This window comes from Felis catus, chromosome C1 (genome assembly GCF_018350175.1).
Source record: "Felis catus isolate Fca126 chromosome C1, F.catus_Fca126_mat1.0, whole genome shotgun sequence".
Classification (NCBI taxonomy): domain Eukaryota; kingdom Metazoa; phylum Chordata; class Mammalia; order Carnivora; family Felidae; genus Felis; species Felis catus.
In genome coordinates this window covers 1,692,920-1,707,872 of record NC_058375.1, presented here as the reverse complement: position 1 = coordinate 1,707,872, position 14,953 = coordinate 1,692,920, and the positions used below count along the sequence as shown (strand labels likewise).

Here is a 14,953-nt window from a genome sequence, read left to right as displayed (position 1 = left end):
CTTAATTAGCAAAATAAGCCCCACGATGATAAATGTCATGATTTACTCAACAAATGATCAAAATCATTGTTTTTTCAGACCCCAGGGCAATCAAATGCAATCATGGGGTGATTTATTCTGGGCAGAGTGAGTGGTGGCTGCATTAGCCAGCAGGCTGCGTCTGGGCGGAGGGGGCGGGGGGTTTGGGCCCCTTCCCAGGCAGGGGGACAGACCACCGCCCTCTGAGACGGATCCTGGGGGCCGTTGCCACGCACCCCACACTCCCATCTGGACACAGGGCTGGGGTGCAGGGGACACTCCTGACGCGGGGGTCACTCCCTGCCGTGTCCCAAACCACCAAGGAGGAGGGGGGTCCAGGGTCACTGACTGTCCGATGAGCGTGTGGGACGGGAGGTACAGGGGGCAGTCGGAGGGACCTCCACACGCATGCCCGTTACTGCCCCCGTGACCTGGAGCCTGAAGGTCGTAGGTCACCCACGGAGCCCCAGTGGGCAGGAGACGCGCTCTTACCAGAAGGGTCACATCACCAGAAACCACGCAGTGGCCAGGCACCGCGTCCATCAGGAAAAGAGAAAAGAAAACAGGACCGTTTGGTCTGATTTCCAAGGAATCGTCCGGAAGAAGAATGTTGTTCTCAGACTAGAAAGAACATTGTTGCCATGGTGCCCCCAAATGACGGTACGAATATCCTATTTGACCTTGATTTCAAACCAGTCCTCCAGCGGACGCCTGGCCAGTGTCCGGGGTCCCTCTGGCTTCTCCCTCCCGCCGGCCCTGGGGCGCAGACCGTGCCCCGTCTTCCCTGGATCTCCTCTGTCATCTTAGCTAACCCGTCATCCCTGGTTCTCCTCAGGAAATGAGTCCTGTGTCAATTGCAGCGAAATCAAAGCACCCTGATCCGTAACACTTCAATACCGGCGCGAGAGCCAACAGTTACGCATCTAAAACTCAGGCCGCCACAGGATGATGCGCGCACTGGGGTGTTGTCGCTGGGACGGGCCTGGGACCGTCCTGGCTGTGACCAGAAGGCCCGCGGAGGGCGTCTTCGAGGTCAGAGTGCCTTTTAGCATTCATGGCTCGGAGCTCCCCGGAGCCCCCTCTCCTGTCCAGAGCCACAGAGGGACCCGGGCTGGGGCCCTGTTTGCCCAGGCAAGGACGGGGCCTAACTGAGATGGGGCACCTGGGCCGGCCGGCCTGCCAGAGGAGGGTACAGGGTCACGCAAAAGGGCAATAATCTGTTTGCAGGTGACAGTGGGGAATCCAGCAAGGGCGGCTTAGTTACATCAATTTTCCGGTCCCAAAGCCCCAAACGGAGGTCCGTGGAGCTAGAAAGAGGCCACCCGGACCTTACGTGTTTCAGGGAAAAGTGGGTTTTCCCCGAGTTTTCAGGGTGCCTGCCTCCTCCTCTCTCTCCTTGGGGGAGACGGAAGCTGCCCGCCCAAGTCGGCCATCGGTCCTCAGTCGCAAGGCACAACACAAACACGGCTGGGACCCCGTGTGGCGGAAGGCCACCAGCCCCAAAACAGATCCCAGAGGCAGGTAAGCGGCGCCCGAGCTCACGGGGAAAACGAGGTCGGCCGAGATAATGCCGGGGTGCGTCTGGAAAGCTGTTTGAGGACATTGGGCCGTGCACACAGTCCTAAGTGCTGGCATGAAAGGCAGCTGTCAGGTCACGAGCACGGAACAAAGCCCGCTGCGAAAACGGGAGGCGCGCCGGGGAGGGAGAACGTTCCCTCACGTACGCGGAGAATAAGCACTATCGAAAAGTCAACAGGCGCCGGGCAGATCACAGTGACAGCAGGTACCAGGCCTGGCACCGAGCGAGCAGAAGCGATAGGGGCCGTTTCTTTAGGGAAAGAGCAAACAGAAACGAGGATCAGCACAGACAAGAGCAAGGTTGCCTCAAGGTCGTCCAAAGCCCCACCTGTCGCGTGAACCTCTGCCCTCTCAAAGCAACCTGCTCATTCAACAGTCCAGATCCTTCTGAGTGTGTCAGAAAAACAGCCTTAAATTCCTCTCTGGGGAAGCCAGGTGGGAAGGACAGGACAGGCAGGGTCTGCAAAAGGCCACCTTGCAGCCAAAGCCACTTACCTGTCACGTGGCTGGGAAAAGGCTCTCCTTGGCCCCCCGAGGGGCCACCCCAGAGCAACGTGCCCACAGAACGACTCTGATTTCAAACCCCTTCGCTACCCGCCCCACCCTGCTCCCAGGCCCTGGTCTGCTGTGAAGGTGACCCCGACCTTGAGGAGCACACACCCGTCATCAAGGGACGGACAGGCTCCCACTCCGGGGGTTCGGCCTCCCCCATTCCTTCATCCCTCTGATCAGCCCACTGCTCGTCTGAACCCTCAAAGCCCCGCACGGAGCTCGGGGCTCTCAGCCAGTGCTCCGTGTGCCCGGCGTCCACACCCCACGTGCCTCCTGCTGGGCGGTCGGGCTGCCAGTGTGCAGAAAGGGAGACCCCAGTGTGCAGTGTGCAGAGTGGAGACCCCACTTCCGCCGGAGACCCCCCTCCCCCGGTACCACCACGGGCACCAGCACACCCAGCGTCCTGGAGATGCTGCGGAAGGTCCTCAGCGCTGGGCGCCTGGGCTCGAGGGCTGGGGAGCAGGGCACACACCTGGGCATCCCAGGTCTCCGGGAGAAATGTAGGCACAGGGGGCAACGTTTAGAAACCATAAAGCCTCCGGAGCGAGAGCAGACACGGGCCTGAGCTGGGGACTTTTCCCAGAGGCCCTGAGAGGTGGGGAGCACGGCCTCCCCTGGCCCTTGCTCCCCTGGTCTCCCCCAGGCAGGCCTCTCTTCCCTCCCTAGACTGTTCGCCCCTTCCAAGAGCTGACCTGCGGCAAACACCGTGGAAGGGTCTGGGTTTACGTCTGCATTTTCGACCCAGGCAGGGTCTCTGCGGAAAATACCACCGCGCGTCGGCTGTCGTGAAGCAGATCGGCTGGGGCCGGTGCAGAGAACGCTTTTGTGGGGCTCGTGGTCCCCATGAAGACCATCTTGAGAGACCCCCAAGCTGGGGCCCGGCGTCCCTCCTGGCCTAAGATACTTGCAGGGGGAGGGATGTTCTGGGGGTCATCGGCACCCCTCACCTAACGGTCTCCCCTCTCCCGACCGCACGTGGGCTCCGGAACCACCAAGCCGGGCCCAGATGGTGAGGGAGAGCGAATCCGCACACGCCCCTCCCTGGCCGGATGAGACGCGCGCCCCACGCTGCCCGAGAGGTGGGGGCCCCGGCTGAGCAGGCCACGGCGGGCGGGGGCTTGGGGTGAGGTGCAGGGCCCTCTGGGGGCAGCACGGCCACCAGGCACACAGTGCAGGAGCGTCCCCCAGAGTGGAGACTCCTGTTCTGGGACGCTCCATTAATCTGCACGGCTCTGCAGAGACCACGGCCTTAGCACCTCAGGTCCAGACGGGGAGCACGGGGGTGTTTTAAGACATGAGCTCATTAAAGACACATTTCCGGGAAGAGAGCGGGCACGGGGGCTGACAGGCGCCCACGAGGACCGCTGATGTTTGCGGACTCGCGTCATGCGAGCTGCAGGACCAAATAAGCCTGGGAAATGTGACATTCGAGCGCTCTCTCCGGCCGAGCCTCCCGCCTCGGGCAGCGCTGCTCAGCCCGGCTTTATAAATAGATGGAACACAAGATAAATGGCCGTGATCAATCACGCTCACACGGGAATGCTCACCTCCCATCCAAAGTCGGCCTCCTTCAACGTGGCCCGCGGTGCCACCATGTACGGGCCAAACCTCTCCCCGATTTCCATCCTCTTCTTGGCCCAGACCCCCAGGCCGGCCCCTGGGATAGAGGACTCTCGGAGCTCAAAGTCTGGCGGGATGGGAATGTCCTCAGGAATGTAGACGGGGGCCTCGTACGGCGAGCCCTCCTTGGGGGTGAAGTCCTCGCTGGTGGGGAAGGGGGACGGCGGCCCCATGGGGGTGGGGGACACGACGCTGTCCTCGGTCTCGTACTCCGCGCTCTCGCCAGCCAGCAGGTCTGGGTCAGGCTCGTGCATGTTATTTACAATGTCGCCGTCACCTGAAGGAGACAATGCAGCGTCAGGCTGTGTGGCACACCCTCCCCGTGCGGGACCCTCAGGGGGCCCCCGGGACACAGGACAGGACGGGGGCCGCGGGCTCCGAGACGCCGCCGCCACCCCCTGCCCAGGACGCGTCCGCTCTGCCCCGCCCGGCACAAAGCGGCCCTCCCTCCGGGGACGCGGCTCTGCGGGGCTCCTTTGGGAACCGGGGTTCGGAACCGCAGGGCACAGCAGAGGTGTGCGTTTCCCCGCGGCCCCACGCCGCCACCAGAGGACGCGTCTGCCCCTTCTGCTTTGGGAAAGTGAGGCAAGGAGCTGCCCACGCTCCACGAGTTTGGGAGCGGTGGGGAAAGCCGTCACAGGGGGCACCCTACCCAGGGCCGGGAGTGAACGATTCCTTCCGGACCATTCTGGTTGCCGTGTAGCCTTGGAAATTAGGGGTCGGAGACATGTCTCGGGTTCTTGGGATTTGGATTATATGAAATTTGCCCCGACACCTGGGCAGCACCTTGGTGGGGCCGGGGGCCCTGGGGATGGGGTTCCTGAGAGCCCGGTGACCTTGGGGCCAAGTTAAGACAGAGGTTTGCTGCAGGTCTCGGGGCTGCAGGTCACGGGGTCCGCCTGTCTGGTGCAGGCCTCTCTTGGGGTCCACCCTAAGAGAGGGTTGGGGCCAAGATTTTGCCACCTGGACAGACAGCAGGCCTGAAGCACGGAAGAGACGGTGAGAAGCGGGCCGAGGGAGGAGTGGGGTCAGCCAGGACAGCGGCTCTGCTCATAGAACGGGAAAGGGGGACCCAGACAGCTGGGTGGCCACGGCAGCTTATGCGGAGTCCCCAAGGGCACAAAACACCCCGTGTCCGTCCTCAGACAGACAAACGGACTGTCCATCCACGCAGCGGAATATTACTCAGACACAAGAGGAACAAAGGCTGACCCCCACCCAGCAGACGTGCTGCTCGGCCAAGGGGGCCAGGCACAGAGCACACAGGGTGCGACCCACACGATCCGCTTGTAGAAGCATCCGGAAAAGGCAAATCCATAGAGACAGAGCTCATAATAGTGGTTGCTGGGGGCCGGGAGGGAGGAGGGCCAGGAGGGGCTGAATAATGGGCACGGGGGATCCTCTGGGGGAAGAAAACGTTCTGGACCGAGAGGGAGGAGGTGGTCGCACACCTTTGTGAATGTGCCAAAGGGACCGTTCACACTCAGGAGGGGGATTTGTGCTCATGCCGCGCGGCACGGGGAGCCAGAGGAGGGCTGGAGGGGTGAGGGCGCCGCTGACCTCCGACCTGGCTGCTTCTGCCTCGACGCCCCTCCCTGCCCCAGCCCCCCTCCCCCCTCCGCGTGGCTGCTGGAGCAAGAGTCTCCTGAAGGGTGGGGGGGGGGACAGGGACGGGGACGGGGACCTCAGGGTCCTCACGCTGGTTACAAACAGATCCGCCTGAGAAGTAAGAAAATGTTTTCTTTCACAAGAAACCAAAGTCTTGAAAAGACAAAAAAAAAATCATGGGGCTAATACTTATTTAATTTAGCAGCATTCACAGAAGTAATTATTCCGTTTTAAGTGGCCAATGGTTGTTCTGATCGACTCGTAGGCTCCTTTCAAAAACGCAACAACAGACCCACAGCTACCACTCCTTCCACCGGGAAGATCCAGGTCGTTAGGTTTGAAAGAACACCCCCATAAACCTTCGCGCGACTGCGCCCCACACAAAGGTAAATTACAAGGGGGGGTAATTAACAAGCCGCCTCATTATCTGGGACTGGTAACTGCACGAGGCTCACAAACAAAACCAGGTTGGGAGCCCCCCCCCCCCCGCACCCCTGCGCGCTTCCCCAGCCTCGGGGTGCCGCGGCTTTGCCAGCGCAGAAAGTGGGGAGGGGTCCCCATCCTGTGCATATTCAGCTCAGGGCTCTCGTTCGGCGTTGGTTTTTTTTATTTTTTTTATTTTTTCCTGTTTGAATTCTACTTCCCAAAACTCCTCACCTACTGGAGGAAAATCAGGGCTTTAAAGGCATGTTTAATTTACTGGCCGAGCAAACAGTTTAGGAGAGAAAGGTGGTGTTTCCTGCTGATTAAAGGCAGGCAGCACATGGCTGGCCTCCCACCCCCCGGCGGGCACAGGGGTTAAGTGATTGCCTGAAGCTGCCAGAAGAAGCCAGGTCTCCAAGCCGCGGCCCCCGCTGTTGGGGGAGAGAGAGAGAGAGAGAGAGAGCTCTCCTTTCACAGGTGGGGTGAGGGGACCTCATCAGCGCACAGGAGACATTCGGAGAAAATGAGGGGCAGCAAACAGCCCCAGGCCCTGGAGAAAGCAGCAAGCTGAGAGAGAGAGAGAGCCTTCCGGGAGGACCAGCACCAACTGCCCAGCTCCCCAGGGTCCCCGAGCAAACCAGCACCAGGAGAGGCTGGACCAAAGAGCATCCTTCCTCAGCCCTCTGCCCTGGGCCGGGTGGGCATTTCCAGGGACGGGGCGGCGTTTTGCCCCCGGCCTCTGCCACCTAGGCCCGCAGGACGGCCAGCACATTCCAGCCAGCCCTCTCTCGAAAGTCAGGATGTAGAGCCAAGAACATGAGCTTTTTATGACTTTGGAAATATAGGCTGTGCAATGTGTGTTGTTTACTTGTCGGGAGAGCCAAGGTCCTTTATTTGGGTTTTGCGGTAATTTCAGGCTAAGGGTTCACGACAGAGTCCATCACTCCTAAAAATTCTTTTGGGAGACCTACCCAAATAATAAAAGCGGGCAGGGGAGGGGAAGGGAGGGGAGGGGCAGGAGCCTGGAGCCAGTGAGCCAGCGGAGTCATCCTGAGCCTTGGCCCCTGGGCACCTGCACCAGGCCAGGGTCCCAGCCGGGTCACTGAGCTCTTGGTGAATGAACTACATGCCGAAACCCCGTTTGGAGGCCAGTCACGTGCTGCTCTATGCACGCACGATGGACATTCGGTCTCATCAAACGGGTCAGAGAAGTGAAACCTAGCCGCTCCCCGGGTCTGGACCACACCGGCTGGGAGTCACCAGGTCCTCAGCACCCCCCTACCCCGTGGGAGCCTCTGTGCCCCGCGTGGGAGCCTCTGCCTGTGGCTGGGGGACCGAGGTACCGGGGCCACCTTGCCCTCTGTCCTTCAAGGCTGAGGCATGGTACTCGGGCGGCCCCCACGGTGGTCCCGAAGGACATCCTGATGCTGGCCTGCGACGTCGTTGTCCTCTGGGGAACGATGACACTGCCCACTGCCAGCGGGCCCCGTGAGGGACTATGGGGAACCCTGCCCGCCCGCCATCCAGGACCAGCTCTCCCCCGCCGGGCTCGCTGCCCTCCGGAACACGGTTTCTTTGCCCCAGAGGTTTCTGCCTCTGGACACCTGAGGTGGCCGCGCCAGCCCATGGGGACGCGTGCTCACACCACCTCCCTGGGGCTCCCTCCCCGCGTCCCTGCACCCCTGCAGGCCCACCCCGCCGCCACGCGGGCTCCTTTGGCGCAGGGAGGCCCAGCGAGGGAGGAGGGCTGCTTCTGCCACTTGTATGCTTTTGCTCCTGGAAACTGTGGGGTCGAGGAGGAGGAAGACGGGCTCCTGGAGAGGGGCGGACTTCACACTGGGGGTGGCCCCAGGGCCCACTAAAAATGGGCGCTCACGGGGGGAGAGGGCGGCCGAGGGTCAGCAGAGGACCAGGCGAGGCGTCCTTAGGGGCTGGGGCGGCTGTGGGCCTGTATCCCGGCTGTGGTGCTGCGTCCGCGGACCTCCCCGGGGTTAGAGCTAAACGCTGGGGGGGCCCGGGTCAGACCCCGCGCCCGGGGAGGTGTGCTGTGTCCGCATCCTACATCACGTCCCTGTGGGTGTCGTGCTACAGAGGTACCCCTGGGGGTCACAGGGCAAAGGGTACCCGGCATTTCTGTGTGTTTACTCTTTTTTAAAAAAATTGTTAATGTTTATTTTTGAGAGAGAGACACAGAGCGTGAGCAGGGGAGGGGCAGAGAGAGGGGGAGACACAGAATCTGAAGCAGGCTCCGGGCTCCGAGCTGTCGGCGCAGAGCCTGACGTGGGGCTCGAACTCACGGACCGTGAGATTGTGACCTCAGCCGAAGCCGGATGCTCAACCGACGGAGCCCCCAGGCACCCCTCTGTGTGTTTATTCTTAAAGCTGTGTGTGAACGCACATTATTTCAATTAAAATCTCTGTTAAAAGAGCCCCTCCTCCAGAAAACGGCCGTTCTGTGTCCCACCTGCGTGCACATCCCGGGTCCTTCCCTCGGCTCTGGCGGTTTACGAGAGAGCACATTTAACTATTCTTTCCTGTCACATTTAACTATCCCGGGTCCCAAAGCCGGGTGCGGGGGTGGGGGCCGGGAGGTGATGCTTTAAAACAACAAAACCAGCCTCTGAGGATGACAGCTGTGTCCCCAGTAAACTCGAGAAACGCCAGGGGACCCCTTTCTCACGAGGGCACACACGGACGGACCGGCAGGCAGCCCGTGAGCGAAACCGCCAGGGAGGGTCCCCGTGACGCAGGCGGGAGCCGGGAGGTGTGGACCTCACCCCCCGAGTTCCTGCCGCGTCCCACCTGCCCGTTGGCACAAAAGGTTGTGCCGATCCGCCGGGACCCGGGTATGCCGTCTGGGTCACACTTGGTGCCGACATTGGTGCCCGCCAGGGCTGGGACGGGGAGGCCGGCGAGCGCCCAGCGCCCGGCCCTGTGACTGAGCCCCTGAACTCTGCCCCTTCTCCCCTTCGGGCCTCACACCCTCCTGCCCCGGTGCCCCCGACAAGTTCTCAGGGACAGGTCCGGCGGGAGCCCGCGGCGCGACGGGACGTCTGTGAGCCTGTTTCCCCGAGTTAAGACGGACCCAACATCATGCGTTCGTCAGAAGACTGGGCGTCATCACAAGATGCCATGGTGATCTGAAAATACTAATTCTTAGAAACCCCGTGTGCTGTTGCCATTGTAGTTCGGGTCGGGAACGCGGACCCTACCTTCAGGAGGCCCCCGGGGGGTGGTGGACCGGGTGGTGCGTGGGGCCTCGAGGCGGTCGTTGGATTCACCCCAAGTCTGAAGCTTTCCTGGGAAGCTCCCCGCTGGACTCCTCGAACCCCGAAATTCTGCTGCATCTCAAGAGGGGCCCCGGGGGAGTGGGGAGGCCAGCGGCCGTCCCGAGAAAGGCCCACACCCGGCAGCACGGATGCAGGAACACAGGCAGGGCATGGAGAGGTCAGTGCCCCGAAGGCCACCCTCGTCGGCCCCATACGCGGTGGGAGGAGGGGCGCAGCCCCCTCACGGGCACCACCTTCTCGCTGCTGAGCCACCCGCTTTACAGACGGGGAAACATCCGTAAACACCATCCCCACTGGTCTGGGGCGGGCCCAGCCTCAGGGGACCGGCAGCTAGATCTGTGGACCCCGCCCAGCGAGGGCCGATCACCTCGGGGTCTGCGGTCAAAACCAAAGTGTCCTCAGCTGATTTGATGATGACTCTCGAGGGGACACCAATGTCTGGAACTGGGGGGGAGAAAGGACCATGGGGAGAGGAGGGGAGGAGTTGCCACGGCCCCCAGGAGCTGAGCTGCTCAGGACAGGACCTCGGTGTGCGGACCCCGGCCCCACAGACCTGGGGGTGGACAGCCCTGCCCAGTGGGGACACGCAGGCTGACCACGGCCTGGCCCTGAGGGGGGGGGGTGGCGCACCTGCTTCCTGGATGCCCCGGGGTCTGGCCTGCCGGCTGCAGCCGCCTCGTGGGGCCCACAGAGCCCACGGAGGAAACCGTCCCTGTCACCCCACAGAACCAAGCCCCAAGAGGCCCTGTTGCTGGCCTCAGCCCTCAAAGCTCAAAGCTCAAAGCCACCTCCCATGTTCGTCCTCAGAGGACCCCCAGCAGCCGGGCCTGGGCTGCCCCTCCCGTCCTCCGGACCCACCTGTCCCCGAGCAGGTGACAACGATGCTCCAGGCCCGGGCCCGGCTGGCTCCCCAAAGCTCTTGGGGACACATCTGGGGCTGAACATTGTGACAGACATCCTCCCCAGTCGGACAGGGTGCAGTGAGCGCTCCTGGCCCCCGCGGGGCACCGCAGCGGCTCTGGGCCGGGGGCACTCCGCCTCCGAACCCAGAGATCCATGGCCGCCCCGTCAGAGAGGCCGTGGCTTCTTGTGGGCACTCCCGGTGCCCTGCTGGCACAGCCACTTAACAGACACGAGGACGCTTCCTGAGTCAAAAGAATCAGAGTCACAGTAAACTGCACTGAGCTGGAAGCCAATCTGACGGTCGTCCCCGGTCTGGGGAACCCCAGGTGGACTCAGGAGCGAGGGCAGGACCTAAATGTCACCGCAGGCAAGCCCACACGGATGGCATCCCGCTGTGGGTCAGGCCGAGGTGCTCAGGGAACCGCGCCCAGAGAAGGAAGTCGTGCCCACCAGCGGCCCCGAGCGCCCTGCAGGGGAGGACCGCACCGGCCCAGAAGGCCAGCTGCTGAGCGGCAGGGGACGGGCCCTCTGAGCGCCCACACAGAGCAGTGACCCTGGGCAAACCCTGGAGGCTCCTGGTGATGGGCGGCCCTGCCAGGCCAGGTGAACCCAGCTGCTGGATGCTTTGGGGGTGTCCTGCCCCTCTCTCAGATTGGAGTCCCTAAGCCAACAGCCCCAGCAGTCCCCCGACCCCCCTCCAGACCCGCCCAGGCTGAAACGGGGTGGGCGAGGGGGGTCCGTGAGCACCCGCAAGTGAGGGGCCAGCCCGCGCCAGACGGGCTGAAACGGTGGAGCGCACGTCGGGCAGACGGGGTCTAACACGGAAGGAGCCGCGTGTCCTTAAAACATCCAGAAGGTCACCCTGGAAATCCGGACCAGCGCCTGTCCACACGGCCCCGACCCACTCAGCTCTGACCCGCTTCCAACAAGCCCCGAAACCTGGCACATTTGTTCGAGCTACCGGTCACCCCGTCGGGTCCCGAGAAGGGAAATGGTGTCCGTGCTCCTCTGCTGGAGGCGCTTACAGAGGAGGTGGCAAAGAAGCCGCCCGCGTCCCCCGGGCCCGAGCGCAAGAGAGACTTCCAAGGACGGTGCTGAGGGTTCCCCTTGTCCTGCCCACAGCTCTGGGCCCCCAGCTGCCTGCTGTCATCAACGGGGTCTCCGGCAGGTGACGGAGTTCAGCACTGCCACCGTACCTCTAAGTGCCCCTCTCTTTTGAGCACTGCTGGTGGGGGGGGGTGGTCTACACGGGGTCGCACGTGGAGGCCCCCACGGGTGGACCGCAGGCCTCTGGGAAGTGTGTCCCTCCCCAGGGTCGGTGTGGGCCCCGGGCCAGAAGTCGCCATCACGGCAGCCACTAGGAACGGCCCCAGACCACGGTGTCTGCCAGGGAGAGGCCGGAGGAGCACAGGGCACCCCCCCCAAAGCCAAGGCCAGCTTTCTGTGCCCTGGGTAGAGAGACACCTCAGCGGGCCTCCCCAGAAGCGGCATTTACAGGTATCAGCTCAGTTCGGGGCAGCTTATGTACAGAATGTGAGGGTTGGCAGTGTGGAAAGCAGAATGTCCCCATCACAGTCCTGAGACCGTGGACAAGCACACCGTTCAATTCTAGAACCACTCAGCAGGGGCTCTGGAAGCAACTGGGGAACTACAGGCGGGCCTGCTCACAGCATTTTCTTCTCCTTGGTTCTGCAGGCTGTGGGCACCCGTGGGCACCTGTGGGCACCAAAGGCAGCTTGGCCTTGGGGTTTCACAGGCTGCTTGGCGCTCATGGGGCCCAGGGAGCACGCAGCCAGCACTGCCCTTGATTCAGGGGAGGCAGAATTGAGACGTCCCCCACTTTGTATATCAAGTCAGGGAAGTTCAGGGAATACCCACTTGCTCATGGCCACAGGGGCAGCCAGGGCCCAGCGGGGGGGTTGCCCAGTCCTGATTCTAAAGCTCTCAGATGCCACACTACCTACCCCAAGTTTCCAGCTACAGTGAGAACACACCTAAAAAAGTGTCCCAACATTTCGTGATGGCCTCCCTCATGCCCCATGGAAGACATACAAGAAGTGAATGAATAACTTGATGGTGGAGGAATGGGTGGGTGGGTGAGTGGATGAAAAGGTGGATAGACGGATGTATGAATGAATGGGTAGGTAGGTAGAAAGATGACTGGGCAGATGGATGGATGGAAGGGTGATGAGTCAATGTGTAGATGAATGGAAGGATGGATGGATGGATGGATGGATGGAAGGATGGATGAATGGTGGATGGATGGGAGGATGGACAGATGGATGGAAGGATGGATGGATGGATGGTGGATGGATAGAAGGATGGACAGATGGATGGAAGGATGGATGGATGGATGGATGGATAGTGGATGGACAGATGAGTGGAAAGATGGAGGGATGGATGGGTGGAAGGAAGGATGGATGAATGGTGGATGGATAGAAGGATGGACAGATGGATGGAAGGATGGATGGATGGATAGAAGGATGGACAGATGAATGGTGGATGGATGGGTGGATGGATGGATGGATGGATATAAGGATGGATGGGTGGATGGATGGAAGGAGGGAAGGAAGGAAGAAGGAAGGAAGGAAGGAAGGAAGGAAGGAAGGAAGGAAGGAAGGGAAAAGGAAGGAAGGATTGATGAATGGTGGATGGATGGGTGGATGGATGGATGGACGGATGGATGTGAGGACAATCTTGAGGGCAATTCTTAACAGTAAAGGTAGAAGGCAGGAGTGTCACTGCTTCTTTCCCTGAGGATGAGTCCCCATTAACATGACTCCATGGCTCTTCTCCCTCTTGACTCTGATTAGTTAATCTGGGACGAATACCTGGGTTTGCTCCACCCAGCCCCCACCTCGGGAAGGGGGCCAGTTTCTCTACTGCTCCTTCAGGACTGCCCTCCCTCCACCCACCTGCCTGGCCCAGCGTTCCAGGGGTGAGGTGAGCATTCTGTGATGCTGGGGCTCAGCCCGAGCCTGCCCTGCCCTCTCACTGAGCTCTTTGTGGAGAAATAAGGTGGGAATTGAGTTCTTATCTTCTGACCCTGACTTCTCCAACCAAGCAGGGAGGAGCACTCCGCACTGGGCCCCTCGAGACCCCCCCCCCCCCCCCAAGCTCCCCCTGCTTCAGAGCCTGGAAGTCCGCATGAGCTGTCACATCGCCGGGAGAAGGAGACGCGCACTCAGTCAGGCTGGGTCTACGGAAGCCCCCCCACCCTGGGAAATGAGATGTGTCTGTTTCTCGGAGGATTTCTGTGGGGTGCGGCCATTCGAGGAGAAGCCCCCTCGTCGCTGGAAGGGGTCTTGGAACTGCAGACCTGCTCCTGGAAACGGTTTGCCAGAGAGGGAGGCGGGAGTCGGGGGTTCTGCCTCCCCAGGGTTCTTGCACTTTCCTGGACCACAGCAAACGCGGGGGCTCGCCTCCAGGACCGCCCCCGCCAGGAGCCGCCGCCGCCCGGGGACGCACCTCCCGACCAGGCGGCCTCAGGCCCGCGGCTCATTGGCATTCCCCACGCCACGCAGCCGCCAGCCCAGAGCGGTGGTGCGGCTGCTATTACCGCGGCAGACTAATAGCACCGAGAAAAGACGTTTCTGCAAACATGCCAAATATTAATAATAATCCATCGTCGCTTAGATTCTCAAACCCACGCCCGGGACTTTGCCCACAGGGACCGGAGGGCAGCGAGCCCCAGCTGCAGGGCCGATGGCGCAGAATCGTCATTAGGGTCCGCGAGAGCCTGGGATGGTGACGGTGCTAGGCTCACCGCCCTCTCCGAGCTGCTCCTGCAGGGAAACCTCCCCACAAAGGTGGGGCTTCCTCCCTCGTCTCCCCAGTCCCGAGGCATGGTGGGCATGGCGGCCTCTTGACCTTCATGCCTGCTCTCCCTTCACCTCCGGCGCTGGGTGAGGCAGGGAAGGCCCCGGGGCTGCCTCCTCTTTGGGGTGAGGTCAGAACAGCCCAGCGGCTTGTCCGGCGCCCACAGCCACAGGTCCAGGCCTTCCGGCTCGGGAATGGTCCCCACCACCTCCCACAGCCCACGCCGGACAGTCCCCAGGATGTCCCCAGCATGGGGCAGCTCCCAAGACTATGTGAGTTGAAATGTGTCCCCCAAACAGGTATGTTCTGTCCCAACCCCGGTCCCGTGAACGTCGCCTCATTTGGAGGCAGGGTCTTTGCAGCAGGTCAAGATGAGGCTGTTGGGGTGAGTTCCTGTCCAACGTGCCAGGTGTCCTCAGAAGAGGAGACACAGGGAGACACACGGGGGGGCATGGCCACGTGATCCCAGAGGCCCCCAGAACACGAGCAGATCAACTTCTGTGGTTTTCAGCCACCCCCCGTTTGCGGTACTCCGTCACAGCATTCCGGGGGGGGTGGCCTGGGGACCGCCGTCGCCCCTCCCAGACTCCCTCTGTCCTTCCTCTGCCATGGTTCCATGAAGCGGTTCAGCCTGCCCATTTCGCAGATAAAGAAACCGATGCTCTAGAGGATGCAGGGCCCAGCTGAGCTCCTTTGCCAGAGCGGGGAGCTTGAGCAACAGCCCCGAGCCTGGGAGACCGGACATCCTACGAACCGGCCTCCAGACTGCTCAGGGTCAGCTGTGCCTCCCGGGGGGGCCGGCCTGCGAATCCAGAAGGGGAGCCAGAGGGGCTCCTCCTGCCCTCCCGCCCCACCACACACAGCAGCAGACGGGGCCCTGGGCCCGCTTCACAGCCCATACCACCTGCCCCTGCCCCGGGGCCCCCGCCCTCCTCAGCTCCCGCCGCAGCCAGGCCTGGGTGCCCAGGGGCTGCCTGCTGAGACAGGGCCCCGGGAGCCCATGGCCCTGGACGCTCCTCCCTAGCCCCCGAGTCCCTTGTCCGGCCGAGCTGACACAGGGCCGCGGGGGGCTCTGCCCAGCAGCCCGGACCACCTGGCCCCTGCTTAAAGCGAGTGCATTATTCTAAGACGATTATTTATCC

At 62.0% G+C, this 14,953-nt stretch overlaps 1 protein-coding gene across 3 annotated transcripts in view; it reads right to left on the bottom strand.

Moving 5' to 3' along the window:
* The window catches only part of PRDM16 (PR/SET domain 16), a 313,792-nt gene that overhangs the window by 208,447 nt on the left and 90,392 nt on the right, over window positions 1–14,953 (bottom strand). For all 3 annotated transcript variants that reach the window (XM_023257992.2, XM_023257993.2, XM_023257995.2), the window contains exon 2: window positions 3,696–4,045. In XM_023257992.2, the coding sequence (XP_023113760.2) occupies window positions 3,696–4,045 (350 nt within the window). The remainder of the gene's footprint in view (window positions 1–3,695; window positions 4,046–14,953) is intronic.